The sequence below is a fragment of the Notamacropus eugenii genome, chromosome 5 (assembly GCF_028372415.1).
Source record: "Notamacropus eugenii isolate mMacEug1 chromosome 5, mMacEug1.pri_v2, whole genome shotgun sequence".
NCBI lineage: Eukaryota > Metazoa > Chordata > Mammalia > Diprotodontia > Macropodidae > Notamacropus > Notamacropus eugenii.
The window spans coordinates 130,102,788-130,118,866 of NC_092876.1; the positions used below are offsets into that span (position 1 = coordinate 130,102,788).

A 16,079-nucleotide genomic window follows, 5' to 3' on the forward strand; every position below is an offset into this window, starting at 1 on the left:
ATCCACATGCTATGTTCCCCCAAAAAAATCTTTTTGAGAAAAGAAGTATATTTATATGCATATATATACATTTGTGTATGTGTGTATATACTCATATGCATACACATGTATATGTATATATATACACATTACATAATATATGTCAATATATACATACACAGATGGATAGATAAATAGATATACCACCCTACATGGCAGATTAGGCTAGTTTCTCTTTTAAAGGCATCAAAACTATTCCTGAGATTTAATTGACTCAGGCTATAGACATTGGCTTCTTGGTCTCCCAAGTACAGAAAGAGCATCCAGGATACAAGGGACTACAGTTCTTTCCTAAGGCTTTGTTACCAACATTTGTGCAGTATTGCGGACAAGAGTGGCACAAGAAAGTTGCACTTCACTAAATCCATTGCATCCTCAAGGAGTAACCATTCCCTCTTCTGAATGTCCTTCTCCTGCTACAGCTAAGTAAACCTCACTGGTTAACTGTTAACCCAAAAGAAATAATCAACACCTATAAGAAGTATCTTCACTGAAGGAATACAAAGGGAACAAAAACAATATTCTATGACCACAGCTTTATAATCACGCAAGGAACAGGAAAGGACAGAAAACACATGACTCTAGTGTGTTTATTGTTTGTTGATTATGAAAAAGCATTTAATTTGGTAGAGCACAGAGCCACCTAAGTGCTCTCCTCTATCAAAGTATCTCTCATGCATATGTGAAATGTTTCCAAATCCCTTGGGAAATGTTATTTGGTGACCCCAATATCAAGTAAGGCATAAAACAAGGAGATATATGCTCACTGATAGTGTTCATCACCATCATAGAGGATATCCAGTGCAGAATGCAAATGGAAGAGGGGCTGCCTATAGATGGAAAGATACTCCTATTTGTGGATAGCATTACATTAAACCCCAGAATATTGCAGACTCCTAAGTGAGATCCATAATCACTCTAAAATGTTTCACCTAACCATCCACTCAGGGAAAGTCAAGTGGATGACAAATACCTATTGTCCATATTATGATATACAATTGAATGGACACTGTGAATGTCAGCTCATATCACTGGTCCATCAGTGTTGTGGATGGATAATAATCAGTGCCTAGAATGGCACTGAAGGAGAGAAAGGTAAAACCTTTGGAACAATTGTGCAAGGAATGATCCTAATCTTATCCCTGAAACAGAAGTCCATCTTTTTACCATCAATATTCATCCAGTGACATTAGATAAGTCAAGAAACACCCCAGTCTCTAAAAAAATCAAAATTATAGATTATACAAAGAGCAACAGAGGAAGCATAGTTGATATAAGTAGACTGAAGTATATTATCAATGAAGAATTTCACCTAAGAAGCAGTGCAAAAGGGAATAAGTATTTATAGAACCCCTACTATGTGCCAGGCACTGTGCTAAATGCTTTTTGTTCATTTGTTTGTTTGTTTTAAACAAACTTTACCTCATTTGATCCTCACAGAAATCCTAGGAGGTAGGTGCTACTATTATCCCCACTTTACAACTGAGAAAACTGAAGCAACAGAAGGTAAGTGACTTGCTCCAGGGTCACACAGCAAGTGTCTGAGGCTGGATTTAAACTCAGGTCTTCTTAACTCTGGGCTCGGAGCTCTATCCACTAAACCACCAGATACCTGAATGGAAAAGGAACTAAGCTTGTGTTATATAAAGATTGAAGGAGGGAGTTTGGAGGGCTCACAAATCTACTGAAACTTGAAGTTTTGAAAAATCATGAGTCCTTCTGGGAACTCCCTGAAAGCAAGGGTCTTATCAGCCTCATTAGATCTGGGATTTCCTGAAGGCAAGTGCTATACCTCTCCCTCCCTTCCTAATTTTGGGGCCTGCTTAAAGGCAGAGGTCTTATCTTCCCATCATACCATGGACTTCTGAATCTCTGGAACTATGTCTTCCCACTTTCTTGTCCCCTCCTCCTTTGTATCCTCCCTCATTCCCCTCCTTCCACTCAAAACCAGTTTTGTTCAGTAGAAGTACTCAGTACTCATTTGGAACTATGCCCAAAGGGCTGTAAGACCATGCATACCCTTTGACAAAGCAATACCACTACTAGGTCTGTATCCCAAAAAAGGTAAGAAATAAAAAGGAAAAGAACCTATATGTACAAAACTATTTATAGCAGCTCCTTCAGTGATGGCAAAAAATTAGAAATTGAGGGGATACCCATTAATCAATTGGGGAATGGCTGAACAAATTGCAATATATGATTATGATGGAAAACTATTGTGCTATAAGAAATGACAAGCAAGATACTCTCAGAAAACCCTGGAAAGATTTTCATTAGCTGATGCAAAGTGAAATGTACTATCTACAAAGTAACAGCAATATTGTAAAATGATCAGCTGTGAAAGACTTAGCTATTCTCAGCGATATAACAATCCAAGACATCTCTGAAGAACTTAGGATGAAAAATGCTCTCCATCCCTTGAGAAAGAGCTGATGATATCTGAATAAAGATTGAAGCCTACTTTTCTCGAGGGTTTTTTAGGTCTATGTTTTCCTTCATAACATGACTATTATGGAAATGTTTTGCATGACTACACATATAAAATCTGTATCGAATTGTTTGCCTTTTCAATGGGGGAAGAAGGTGGGGAGGAAGGAAGGGAGAGAATTTAGAACTCAAAGTTTTAAAAATAAATGTTAAAAATTGTTTTTACATGTAACTGGGGGAAAATAAAATACTAAAAAAATTATTTCTTAATTTTTAAAAAGTGCTCAGTACTCATGGGGAAAAGAAGAGTCCTAGTTTCTTTCCAGGACTTATTATAAGGTGGATGACCTTCCTTCTGAAGCCAGGAGTCATGTTTTCAGTACTCCGTGATTCAAAGAGAAATAATGTGGACCACTGGTTTTAATTTAATTTTAATTTTTAGCATTTGAAGAGCACTTTAAGATTTGAAAAGTACTTTTCATATGTTAACTCATTTGATTCTTCAGGTTGATACCTGGACTCCATGTATGGAATCAGGAGAGAGTGAAGTATGTGAGTCAATAAAACATAAATTCTTCCCAGTAAAATACAAGCTCCTTGAGGGCAGGTGTTGTTTCATTTTTGTCACTGTATCCAAAGTTCCTAGGGCATTGCCTTGCACTTAGGAGGCACCTAAAATACTTATTGAATGGAATTGAGAAGGAGAGGGTCATGAAACGCTGAGTCTGCAGCAGCCTAGGGGTCTGATGACCCAACATTTTGTGGGAGAATGGGGAGAGGGGGAGAATAAAGCACTATTGCCTTAGGTCCCAGTAACCAGGAGAACCCCCAGTGACTCAAGGCAAAAAGAAGAAGTTACAGTGAATAGAACAGAAGTCTATAACAGACGGAATATGAGAGTTGCAAGGGAACTTGGAAACTACTATTTGCATAGTCTTCATTCCTTATTTGACAAAGAGGGGAACAGGCTGATGGTGAAAGGTCATATGGCCGCTTAGTAACCAAACTAGGACTAGAGCCCATCACACAGACTCCTGGTCTACTGTCCCATCTATTGTCTTTCAAACACATCTGATTCAAGGTACTTCTCTTCTTGAAGGCCTCACCACAAAAGTCATGTCTGTGTCTTGTTTGTACAAAGTGGTTTGCATGTTATCTCTCCCATTAGACGATAAGCTTTTTGAGGGCAAGGACTGTCTTTTGCCTTTCTTTGTGTCTCCAGCCCTTAACACAGTGCCTGGCACACAGTAGGCACTTAATAAACGTTTATTGGATGGCTGAGCAACCTTTGAATATTTAGCTGCTGCGATGCTCTCATTTTTTTTTTTTTTTAAAGAATGGAGCACAGTACTGAGGACAATTGAATGAATGTGAATTTCTCTTCTTGCAACAAGGAAATGGACCTTTTTCTTTCAGGCCTCAAGGCAATGGAAGCAGCACCTCCTTTTGCTGGCACACAGTTCCCCACATCTCCCTCACTGCCCACTCTAACTATGTTCTTTTAACGCTATTTCTCCAGGTGACAATGTCACAGGCACAATCCAGAGTGCCACAGAGAAACGAGTACTGGGCAGGAAGTTGAGGTCTGCCTCCTGGTGTCCACATGCCCCTCCATTTCACACAAATTCAGGGTACTTGGGCCCAGTAAACCCAATGGATATTAGACCCTTTGGGTCCTGCTCCCTCTGCTCAGACAAGACAATTCTACGGGTAATTATTAAATACCTAATATATTTATTGTGCAAGTTTCTGGAGACAAGCATAAAACAGGCCCTATATTATGAAGGAATTTATATTCTACTGGGGCCATGTTAAATAATGGTTTTAGACTCCACAGGCTTGGGCTCTACTCTTAGTTCCATAACTACCCAATTGTTTGCCTTTAATTCATCACCTTCCATCCATGGGCTTCACTTATCTTTGTAAATGAAGGAGTTGAACTAGATTATGTGCAAGGTTCTTCCTAGCCCTAATATTCTAGGTTAGATGTTCTAAGGTCCCTTCCAGCATGAACATTCTATATTCCAAAGTCCTTTCCACCATTGATGTTCTATGGTCTAGGATGTCTCCTAGTTCCAACATGCTATATTCTACGTTTAAGTGTCCTTTCCAGATCTGACATTCTATGAACTATCTCAAAATCTCCAGGGAAAAAGCAAAAATTGAGATTAAGCGTTTTTGTACCTTTGGCAAGATAGAATGAGCTGAGGACCTCACCTGGGACGCTGTTGGTATTCTCTGAATTTCATACCCAGAGGTAATGCCCCAGTTACCACCACTTGCATGGCTCTAGGGAGAAGGGAGACATAATTTACAAGGTCTGAAATATGCAATTAGCTCCTTGGCTCTCTTGAGATCCTGTGAGCCCCTTTGGGGAGCACAGAGCAGATGCCAGGGGTTAAGGAGGAGCAAATTGGGCATATAGGCCCCTTGGGCTAGGAGTCTGAGATAGTCATGAGGCTAGAGAGTCATGCATTTGCCAGTGACTCAACTAGTATGGTAAGGAAGGGATGGATGCCAGAGTTACTGCGGGTATTGGATACTGGGGAGAGGAGAGGATGGGAGGGAATAGAAGAGTCAGAGAAAACTGAAGCTTGGGTGACAAGAAAGATAGTGTCATCAACAAAAGAAAGAGGGATTTGGAATCAGAAGCATAGATGTGATATGGGGGGTGAGGGCAGGGAGTTTGTGAAGCAGTGTTGGGTGAGCGAAAGCACCCTAGACATCACAAGTGCTAGGTTCTCATTCTGGATCTGTCATTCATTCACCAGGTAACAACGAGCATGTCCCTTCACCTCTGAACCCCAGGTTCCACTTCTGTGAAATGAGGAGCTTGACTCTAAGTAGGTCTCTATGATCTCTTCCAACTATGACATTCTGTGATTCCATGGGACTTTGGTGTTAGACATCATCCATTTGAGATGCTAGCTAGAGCATCTGAGTAGAAATGATAGGGAGGCAGTTCAAGAGTCAGATCAGGGTTGGAGGTATCAGTTCTGATTCACCTGCATAGAAGTGACAATTGAACCTATGGGAGTGGATAGGCTCACTGAGAAAAAGTGGATAAATCAAGTTAGCAAGCAGTAAGCATTCATCAGTTGTCTACTGTGCACCTGGGTGCTAGGGACATGAAAATAAAACAGCCCCTGCCTTTAAGGAACTCAAAGTCTATTGGGGAAGACAACATGGACACACATAAGCATATACAAAACACATTTTTTAAAAAATGCCAAGTAGTTCAGGGGGAAAGGGAACTACCAGATGTAGAAATCAGGGAAAGTTTTCTAGGGAAGGTAATGTTTGAACTGAATCTCAAAGGAAGTCAAGGATTCTCTATCTTAGCCAGACAAGAGACAGGAGAGTATTCTAGGTATGGGGGATGGCCAGTATAAAGGTACAGGAGTGAGAGAGGGACTGCTATATGTGAGAAACAGCAAGAAATTCTGCATGCAGAGTGCATAAAGGGAAGCAATGTACAATGAAGGTGGAAAGGTAGGTTGGGCCAGATTGAGAAGGGCTTTAAAAGCCTAAGAGAGAAGTTTTATTTGATCCTAGAGGTGATAAGGAGCCTAATATTTCTATTATGGGAGTGTGTGTGTGTGTGTGTGTGTGTGTGTGTGTGTGTGTGTGTGAGAGAGAGAGAGAGAGAGAGAGAGTGAGAGAGGCAGACAGACAGAGACAGAAACAGAGACAGAGACAGAGAGACAGACACAGAGAGACACAGAGATACAGAGAAAGACAGAGAGAGAGAAATAGATGGTCACATCTGTGATTAAGCAATTGTGTCAAGAGTCTCTCTATATCCAATCTATTTCTTCATATCCTACCCTTTATTCTAGCCTCCACTCAAGTTCCACCTACCTGCTCCAGGAAGCCCTCCACCTTTTCTTCCTCCTCTGACCTACACACTTAGAATCTGCACCATATACTCTAGATGTTGTCTTGTACCATTCTCTAGCTTTTGAGTCCTTACTTAGTTTTCTGAAATCAAAGACAACGTTTTCTCCTTCCTTCCTGTGGCTCACAGAGCCTAACATCTGGCTGGGCACATACTAGTTGTAGAATAGGAAGAGGTCTGAGAGAAGAGGAGAGGGGCTGGGGTAGAATTTTGGGGGGAAAAGTCAGAAAGAGGAAAGGAGGGAAGGAGGAACCCTGAACACACAAATCAGAGGAGGAAGAGAACAGATGAGTGCAATCCTGGGAGGATAGGAGGAGTTTAAGAGCATTAAAAGCTGTAGAGAATTCAAGAAAGGTAAAGACTAGGGAAAAGACTATTTGATTTGGAGATTCCATAGTCACTGGAGGACTTGGACAATGCCATTTCAGTAGAGTGATGATGGCAGGGAATCCACACTGCAGAGAGCTGAAGAATGACTAGTGAGTGAGAAAGCAGAGACAAAGAGCAGAGATGATACCTCTAGGAAGTTTACCAGTGAACTCAGATGATAACTTGAGGGGCTAGAAGAATCAAGAGATGGTTTTTGTTGGCTTTGATTTGTTTGGTTTTTTTTTAGGATGAAGAGACCTGAACATGTGCACAAGCAGATAGAAAGGAGCCAGTAGATGTGGAGACAGGGACAGACAGAGAATAATGCTCATTACACCCAAGCTTTAGAGGGAACCAAAGAGAATGGGATCAAAGAACGCAGGTTGGGGGTAAGTTGGCAAGGAGAAGTAAAGGCCATCTCACTCTCTGAGATCCAAGGGAAGGAAGCAATTATGGCAAGATTTCGGAGGAATGGAGGAGAGTGGAAGGAGCTCATGAGGAATGGCCTCAGTCTTCCCAGTGAAGTTGAGGCCAAGGCATCTCTTGTGAGCATGGGTGCCAATGGTTCTGTTGGTGACTTGGGGAAAGAGTGAAAGTCTGAACTACTGTGGAGAATATTCCTGCTGTGGAGAATGAGATGGGGAGATTCAGGGCAACAACAGTCACACAGCCCCAGATATCTGCCAGTTGTTGTAAAAGTAGCTCAGTCCTGCCTTGGGAGGGACATTATCAAGGAAGAAAACCATAAATGGCCTTTGGGTATCCACAAGAGGCCATATGATAGAACTTAGGATGGAGGCAGAAGAGACTGGTGTCCCGTCTTCTCCATATCCTGTTCATTTCTTCCTATCCTATCCTTTCTTCCAGACTCTACTCAAGTCCCACCTATCTCCCCCAGGAAGCCCTCCACCTTCTCCCCTCCTCTGACCTCCTCTACTCCTCCTCCATTTACAAACTACACTCTACATTCTAGAAGATGCCTTGTACCATTCTCTATCTCTTGAGTCCCCACTTAGTTATCTGACATCAAAGATGGTGTTTTCTCTTTGCATTCTATGCTTCACAGGGCTAGGCATACACTAGCTGTTTAATATGTAATGTGGTAGAAATAGTCAGAGAATCAGAATCAGGACACCAGCTCTGCCAATGACTTGCTGTACATATGCAGGTAACACTTTTCTATCTTTGAGCCTCAGTTTCTCCCCTCAACAAAATGAGGGGTTTGGATGCAAAGATACTTAAGGTTATCGGATCATGAGAAAATGGAGTCTCAGAGCTGGAGGGGAACCTTAGAAAAAAATAGAGAATGTCAGAATTGGAAGGCACCTTAGAAGTCCTCTAATCCAACCACTTCATTTTATAGGTGAGGAAACTGAGACCCAGAACAGCGAGGAGCTTTCATTTGATCTATCAATAAGTATTTACTAAATACTTAGTATGAAGCAGGTACTGTGGTAGGCACTGGCTATATAAGAACAAGAAATTAAACACTCACAAGGAGCTTATATTCTCATGGTGGAGACTAGTAGGGAAAGGGAAAGAGAATACATATGAAGTGCCTTCTATGTGCCAGGCACTGCACTAAGAATTTCACAACTACCCTGGGTAGTAGGTGCTATTGGTATCCCCCATTTTACAAAAGAGAAGACTGAGGCAGACAGAGGTTAAATAACTTACCTAGAGTAAGAGTCTGATTTTGAACTCAGGTCTTATTGAGTCTAGGTCCAGTGCTCTATTCAGTAAACTACCTAGCCACTACATAGTAACAAGTACACACATACACACACGCATACATCTCAAAAATATAAAGTGAATAAATAAAAATATATAGAAAGAAGTTGAATACAAGGTAGTTTGGGAGGGAGAGCACCAGTATATGGAGAGGGGAATCAGGAAAGGTTTTGTGAAGACGATGGTTCTTAGGCTGCATCTTAAATGAAAAGACAGATGTAAAAAAGGTGTATATCCCCGGGTACATGTGATGGCCAGTGCCAAGGCACAGAGATGAAACATGGAGTGTCTTGTGGCAGAGCAGAGAAGATTCAGACAGGAAATAACTTTCTCCAGGTCTCCACAGGGCTATCATGTGGAAAAGAGATTGGTCATGTTCTCAGCCCCAGAGGGCAGAACTAGTAACAAGAAATAGAAATTGTAGTCTCAGCTTTAGGTTCAGTTGCAATCAGAAACTTCCTGACCATTAGAGCTGTCCCCAAGTGGAGTGGGTTGCCTTGTTAGGTAGTGAGTTTTGTGTCACCAGACGCATTAAGGCAGAAATTGAACGATTCCCTGTCAGGGAGTTATGGAGGGAATTTCTGTCCAAGGACAGGTTGTAAGAGACACCCTCTGTGGTTGCATCAATCTCTAGAAGTGTGTGATTCAGAAACTCAGATCATTTGATTCCAGAGTCAATTTTCTGCTTTGCCAAGCTGCCATGACAGGCATGTCCAAGGGAAGTTACCTGATCCCAACTCTCAGTCTGTATGGCTACCTTGGGATCTCCTACTGCTTACTTGTCCCCTGTCCTGTCCCAGAAGATCTTAGTTCAGCCTCCTCTTGCTCCATCCAGACCAGTCCACCTCTAATGCGCCAAACTGAGTCCTTCCCCAGACTCATACATAACCAAAACTACCCCAATAGGCAGAAGCTCTCAATCTCTAGTTCAAGTTCAAAGAATCATGAGATTTCCTGCAGCTCATGAATAACCTTCCCTCACTTGTGGCAGTCTCATTCTTCTTGTCTAGAGAAAAGCAGTACACCTAATAGTGCAGAGTAAAGAGCCCTCAGCCCAGAGTCAGAACACCTGGTTTCTGCTAACCATGACCTTTCCCTTCCTGGTTCTCAGTTTCCTCATCTGTAAATAGAGAGGGTTGGACTAGATGGCCTCTTAGGATATAGGATTACAGATTTAGAGCTCTAATCCATTAGATTTAAGGGCCTTAGATATCATTGCGTCCAACAATTTTATCTTATAGATGAAGAAACTGAGACCCAGAGAGGGTAAGTCATTTTCCCAGAGTAACACAGTCATTGAGTACCTGAAGTAGAATCTAAATCCATTTTTATGACCTTAAGCTCAGCCCTTTATCCATTGTATCACTCTGCTATTGGTTTAGTTCTTTCCAGCTTCCAATACTATGATTCTATCAGCTATCTTCCAGTTCTAACATTCTGTGTTCAGTCTTCAAAGGCCCCTGTCATCTTCAGCCAGGGTCTAGAACCCTCAGCCTTTTTCATCTGGAAAGAAGAGATAAGCTGCAGCTCAATGGATTAAGGTTTAGACATTAGTCTGGACTTGTCCACCCCAGGGCTGTCTACTCTAGGTAGTTCCTATTCCCAAAACAGATCATCCTCAATGACTGGGAGAAGATGGTATAAGAGAACCAATGTGTCTTTAGTCACCCAGAGAATCATAGATTTTTAGGGCTAAGAAAGACCTGCTACTGTATTTGCATTGTGACCTTGAAGAAACCAAGTTTCTCTCTCTAAGCCTTATATCCCTCCTATGTGATTGGATAATATGTCAGGTCCCTTCCAGATCTAATGTGGTCTATATTTCTATGAAATTACAGATCACCTAGCTCAATCCTCTCATCTTTTAAAGACCCCTAAAGAGATAATGACTTTCCCAAGGTCACAGAGTGAGTCATTGGCAAAACCAGGACCAAAACTCATCTTCTTTTCTCTCAGCTTTCTTGGCCACATGCCCAGGTACTAAGGAACAGCTATGAGCCAAGCCTTGGGCTAGGTTCTGTAGGGAAATGGAAGGAAGGAGAAGACCCATCCCAAGGAGCTAGATGGGAAATCAAGAGTTATCAAATGGTACAAGACATATAGCAGAGTGCAGGGTACAGACTCTGTGGGTTATAGGAATCAGAGGGAGGCTTGAGGTGGTCCAGGAGGGCTTGTTGGAGGTGGTACATCTTGAGCTGGTCATGAAAGGAAGGCAGAATAGAAAGAGGCCAAGAGATGGGTAGGTGTCATTACCTTTCAGAGGTATTTGAGCAGCTCCTGTCTCAGACTGCTCCAGAAGAGTGTAGGAAGAGGAAAAGTGATGAAAAGCAGAGAGCCAGGAGACAAATCTATGGGCAGACAATGAGCCAAGGAGTATAGACCAATCTGGAAGAGGGTTACTACCTTTTTCACCCTCTTTGCCACTTTTCTACCCTAATACTCACCTGAGTCAGGCCCAACCTTCAGTTCCTCCAGAACAGGGCTGGAACCCCTCTGGTCTAACCCTGGGTCTGAAATTCAGTTGAATTTCTTCTGACCAAGAACCTAACCCAGTGGTGTCACTCTGACCTCAGTCACTGTTGCCTAAAGCCTTCGTGGATTTGTCCCATGACGACAGCATAACTATTATTCTGGGCACATTTTTTTTTTGTACATTTGATAAAAGCAGTTGAAGATCTGTGAACAATAATCATTCATTTACACCTGAGGGATTCACACTAATTCATTCATACTTGAAAGGATTCACATGATTTTTTTTTTACTTCTTTGCTCTCACTCTATATTAAATGTGTAACATATAATTCATGTTATTTATTATCCCCTTTAGGACCCAACTGGACTCCCAACTGGATTTCATTTTTAAGAAAAGGTTTATGAAAATTGAATTTTTGCTGGTTTCAGATATAAGGCAGCTCTAATCTCTGAAGAGAAAAGGTAAGGTACCTTTTTGTTGACTATCAAAGGCCCGTTCATGCATGTATTAAATTGAATGGTATGTTGGAAGACCCTCTGGACTGAAAGTGCGGAGATATAGGTTATCATCCTTCTTCCGTAACTGTATTAATTTGAGCAAATAACTTCCCTTCTCTAGATCTCAGTTTCTCCCTGTGTAAAATAGGGATGAAAATTTAAAAAAATGGCAATGAAGGGGCAGGGTGTGATCTCTAAGGTCTGGTGATTCTGAGATCCTGTGAGTTCTAGATTCAACGGCAACATCTCAGACATGGGTGCCAGTATAGTACCACTGGGTATTTGGGGACTCAGGGAATAAAAGAGGGACCTTCATGGTCTGGGTTACAATAATAAGAGTTCCTATTTCCTTAGCATTTTAAAAGTGCCTTCCTCATAACAACTATGCAGTGCAAGGATCGTCATATGCACTTTCCAGAAGAGGAAAGTGAGACCAAAAGAAGGGACAGGGAATTAATACTCAGAGTTAGGACAAGAATGTGGGTCTCCTGAATCATGGTTCAGGGATCTTGCCTCTATTCTACCTGAGCTCCCCATTACCCTCTCTGTCCCCCAGGTGTCCTGGGTCACCATGGTTCACTGTAATAATCAAAGCATGCCTCCCCCCATGACAGTCTTCGTACTGCTAGGCTTCCCAGCTCTTCAGGAGGCCCCTCTCCCTCTCTTCTTCATCTTCCTGGCCCTTTACACACTCATTGTTGTGGGCAATATTGTGATCCTCGTGGCTGTGATGGGAGACTCCAGGCTCCACAAGCCTATGTATTTCTTCCTGTGCAACCTTTCGGCCTTAGATGTTCTCTTTACCACCACCACTGTGCCCAAGATGCTGGCCATGTTCCTCTTCCAATATAACACCATCTCCTTTGCTGGCTGCTTCCTGCAAATGTACAGCTTCCATACCCTCACGGTCATGGAATCCTTCATCCTGGTAGTCATGGCCTATGATCGCTATGAAGCCATCTGCCACCCACTGCACTATCCTGTCCGTATGACTCCACAGGCCAACGCCAGGCTGGCAGCAAGCGCCTGGGCCATGGCACTGATCATCCCAGCCCCTGTGATGGTAGAGACATCCCAGCTGGAGTACACAGCCAGGGCCACAGTGGAGCACTGCTTCTGTGACCACCTTGCTGTAGTAAGGGCTGCCTGTCAGAATTCTGGAACCGAGCAGCAGACTTTTATTGGCTTCTGCATTGCCATGACTGTCTCCTTCGTGCCTCTATTCCTAGTCCTCTTCTCTTATGGGCGGATCCTGGCCTCTGTTCTAAAGATTGCTTCCCAGGAAGGTCGAGCCAAGGCCTTTTCCACCTGTACATCCCACCTTCTGGTCGTTGGTACCTACTACTCATCCATTGCTGTGGCCTATGTGTCCTACCGAATGGAGATGGCCATTGACCTTCATGTGCTTAGCAATGTCATTTTTGCCATCTTGACCCCCATGTTGAACCCCCTCATCTATACACTGAGGAACAAGGATGTAAAGGAGGCCATTAAGACTGTCTTTCTAAGAATATTTCCTCATTTGAAGAACTCTTAGCTTTTAGTTTATAGGAAAATGACCCGGGACCTTTATTAGACTGCAAACTCAATATGAATCAAAAGTATGATTTGGCAGTCAAAAAAGCAAATGCAATTTTAGACTACATTAAGAGAGGCTAAGTATTCTAAACAAGTAAGGTCTTGCTCTTCTCCACTCTGTAAAACCCCATTTGGAATATTGTTTTCGGATCAGGCAGTCACATTTTAGGGAGGACTTTGTCAAGCTAGAGAGTGGCCAAAGCAAGGCAGCCAGAATGGAGGAAAGGAACAGAAAATCGTTTAATATGGGGGATGATTGAAGGATTTGAGAGTGTTTAGACTGAAGAAGACTTAGGGGAATATTGTACTTTTCTTGAAATTTCTAGTTGTTCAGTTGTGTTTGACTCTTTGTGACCTCATCTGGAGTTTTTCTTGGCAAAGATACTGGAATGGTTTGCCACTTCCTTCTCCAACTTATTTGACAGATGAGGAAATTGAGGCAAAGAGGATAAAGTGATTTCCCCTGCGTCACATAGCTAGGAAGTGTCTGAGGCCAGATTTGAACTCTTGAAGATGAGTCTTTTTGATTCCAAGCCCAGTGGCTTTATCCACTGTGCCACCTAGCTGCCCCCTTTCTTCAAATATCTGGAGGAAATGTGGGAGAGGATTACATTTTTTCTTCTTGTACCCAGAGAACAGAATTAATTGAAACTAGAAACCACTGAGAAAGTACTATTTTAACCACCTACTCTGCACAAGGCTCTGGGGAAGCAAAAAAAAGATGAAAAAGTCCTTGCTTTCAAGGAGTTTTATATTTCTACCAGGGAGAAACAATATATATCCAGATAAGACAATACAAAGATAGATAGATAGATAGATAGATAGATAGATAGATAGATAGATAGATAGATAGATAGATGGATGGATGGATGGATGGATGGATGGATGGATGGATGGATGGATGGATGGATAGATAGATGATAGATAGATAGATAGATAGATAGATAGATAGATAGATAGATAGATAGATAGAAAGACACACACACAATAATTACAGAGCAGAGAGCACTAATAGCCTGGTGGGATGAGGAAGGTCTTGTACAGGAGGCAACTTTTGACCTGAACCTTTAAAGGAAGCTAGCTAATCCAAGGGAAAGAGTGAAGGGGAAGACCATTCCTGGCATGGAGGATAGCCTGTGTAAATCACGGAGGTAGGAACTTGAAGGACATGTACAAGGAATGGCAAGTAGGCAGATTTGATGGGAACACAGAGTGCACTGAAGGGAAGCAATGGGGAATCAGTCTGGAAAGATAAACTGGAGATAAATTGTGAAGGGCCTTAAATGTCAAACAAAAGAATTTGTATTTTATATTGGAGGAAAGAAGGAGCCACTGAAAACTGGTGAGTAGGAGAATAAAACGGTCAGACCTGTGCTTTACCAAATATCAATTTGGCAGCTGCATGTAAGATTGATTCAAGAAAAAAAAGACTTGAGGCCAATTAGGAAAACATTGTCGAAGTCTAGGACAAAGATGATGAGTTCTTCGAGCAGGGTGGTAGCCATATGAGTGGAGAGAAGGGAACAGATGTTAACAGCATCATGAGGACAGAATTGATAAGACTTAACAATCTGGGACAGTAGTTGCGAGAGGAAGATTTAAGGTTCAGTATTAGGCAAACTCACTGACTATTAGAGCTGCCCAAAAAGCAGAATAGACTGATTCATGAAGTCAGGAGGCCCACTTTACTAAAGGACTTGAAGCAAATGTTGGACGAACAATTGTCGAGTTTGATCAACAGAGGAATCTTTTTGTATGTATAAGTTGGACTCGACAGCCTCTGAAGTCCCTTCTAATTCTGAGAGTATTTGATTCTCAAAGTCTTCATGGGAAATTCTTTCTCTCTAAGGGGGAGAGGTCCCACATTGGGAACTGAAACAGCCTCTGGAGGGGGTGGCTACCCTTTTCTATACTGGGAGGTCATTCACGGCCTCCCTTTCTTTGGTCTTCAGAGACAAGGGGGTCAATACTGCATGGGTCAAGGGAAGAAGAGAAAGGGAATTTTTTCATATGTTCTCATTCTGAAAAGTTCAGTGGTTTATCGTAACCCCTCCAAGTGGACTCACTGGCCTGGAGGCTGCTGGCTGAAATGAATAGATCATTAAGCTGATTGTGTATTTAGGTATATAAACTTGCATATTTTGGCTGGTTTCATGTGTGTGCCATTTCTCTGTCAGGCCCTGAAGGCAAAGTCAAGAAGCATTTTTTAAGTGCTTACTATGTGCCAAGCCCTGGGAATAAAAATAAAAACAAAAAGAAAGACAATCTCTACCCTCAAGGAGCTTACATTCTAGTCATTCCAATGGGGAGAACTTCACACAAAAGTAAGCTGAAAAGGTGGGAATGGTGTGGGGAGAAAGTACCTGGTGAGGATGGAGGAGGGCAACCTGGAGGGGAAGGAAGAGATGGTCAGTCTGGGTACCCTCCTTCAGGGGAGGTTCTGGGAAAAACTACCCTATCAGGGGAAAGGATTCCAGGAGCAAAGGGGTACTTCTGAGGTGTGACTTCAAGGGTGAAAGTGAATTTCTAGGATGAAGGGATTTCTGGGGTATGGGACTCCCCCCTCAAATTGAGGGTGTCCTGAGTACAAGGCCTCACTGAGTGAAGGAGCCACGTCTCTTCCCCTCAGACTGGAGGTTCCCTGTAGACAGGGACTCTGCAAACCTAAGTTCTCAGAAGGGGACTGAATTTCTTTTATATGCTTCATGGCCCCATTCTCAACTTCCCTTCTGAATGACGACTAAAATTTTATGGCTTGCCAAGTGTCAACAGACAATAAACTTTGGTTAGGGTATTTAGCAGTAAATATGGGTTTTTCTTGAACTCTCCCATGGTTCCATGAGATCAAGTATATTTATGAAACAATTGGCCAGGGATGAAGATTCTGGGGCTAGTCTGGGATAAGTATCAAGTATCTCATTCTGGAATGGGGATCAAGATCATGGTTCAGTCTGGGGTCAGTGTTAGGGCTCATTTTGTGATCGGGAACTTGGTTCAGTCGGGGGCTAGGATTTGGGATCAATCTAAGGCCGGTGTCAAGGCTTAGGCTGTGACTAGAGATCATAAG

General features: G+C 42.4%; 1 protein-coding gene across 1 annotated transcript; it reads left to right on the forward strand.

Annotated features, from left to right (window-relative positions):
• Positions 1 to 12,005: 12,005 nt before the first annotated feature.
• On the forward strand, positions 12,006 to 12,971 carry LOC140508896 (olfactory receptor 2AT4-like). Its single transcript, XM_072616801.1, has one exon. It carries the CDS (start codon positions 12,006 to 12,008, stop codon positions 12,969 to 12,971), a length of 966 nt encoding a protein of 321 aa, XP_072472902.1.
• Positions 12,972 to 16,079: the final 3,108 nt, after the last annotated feature.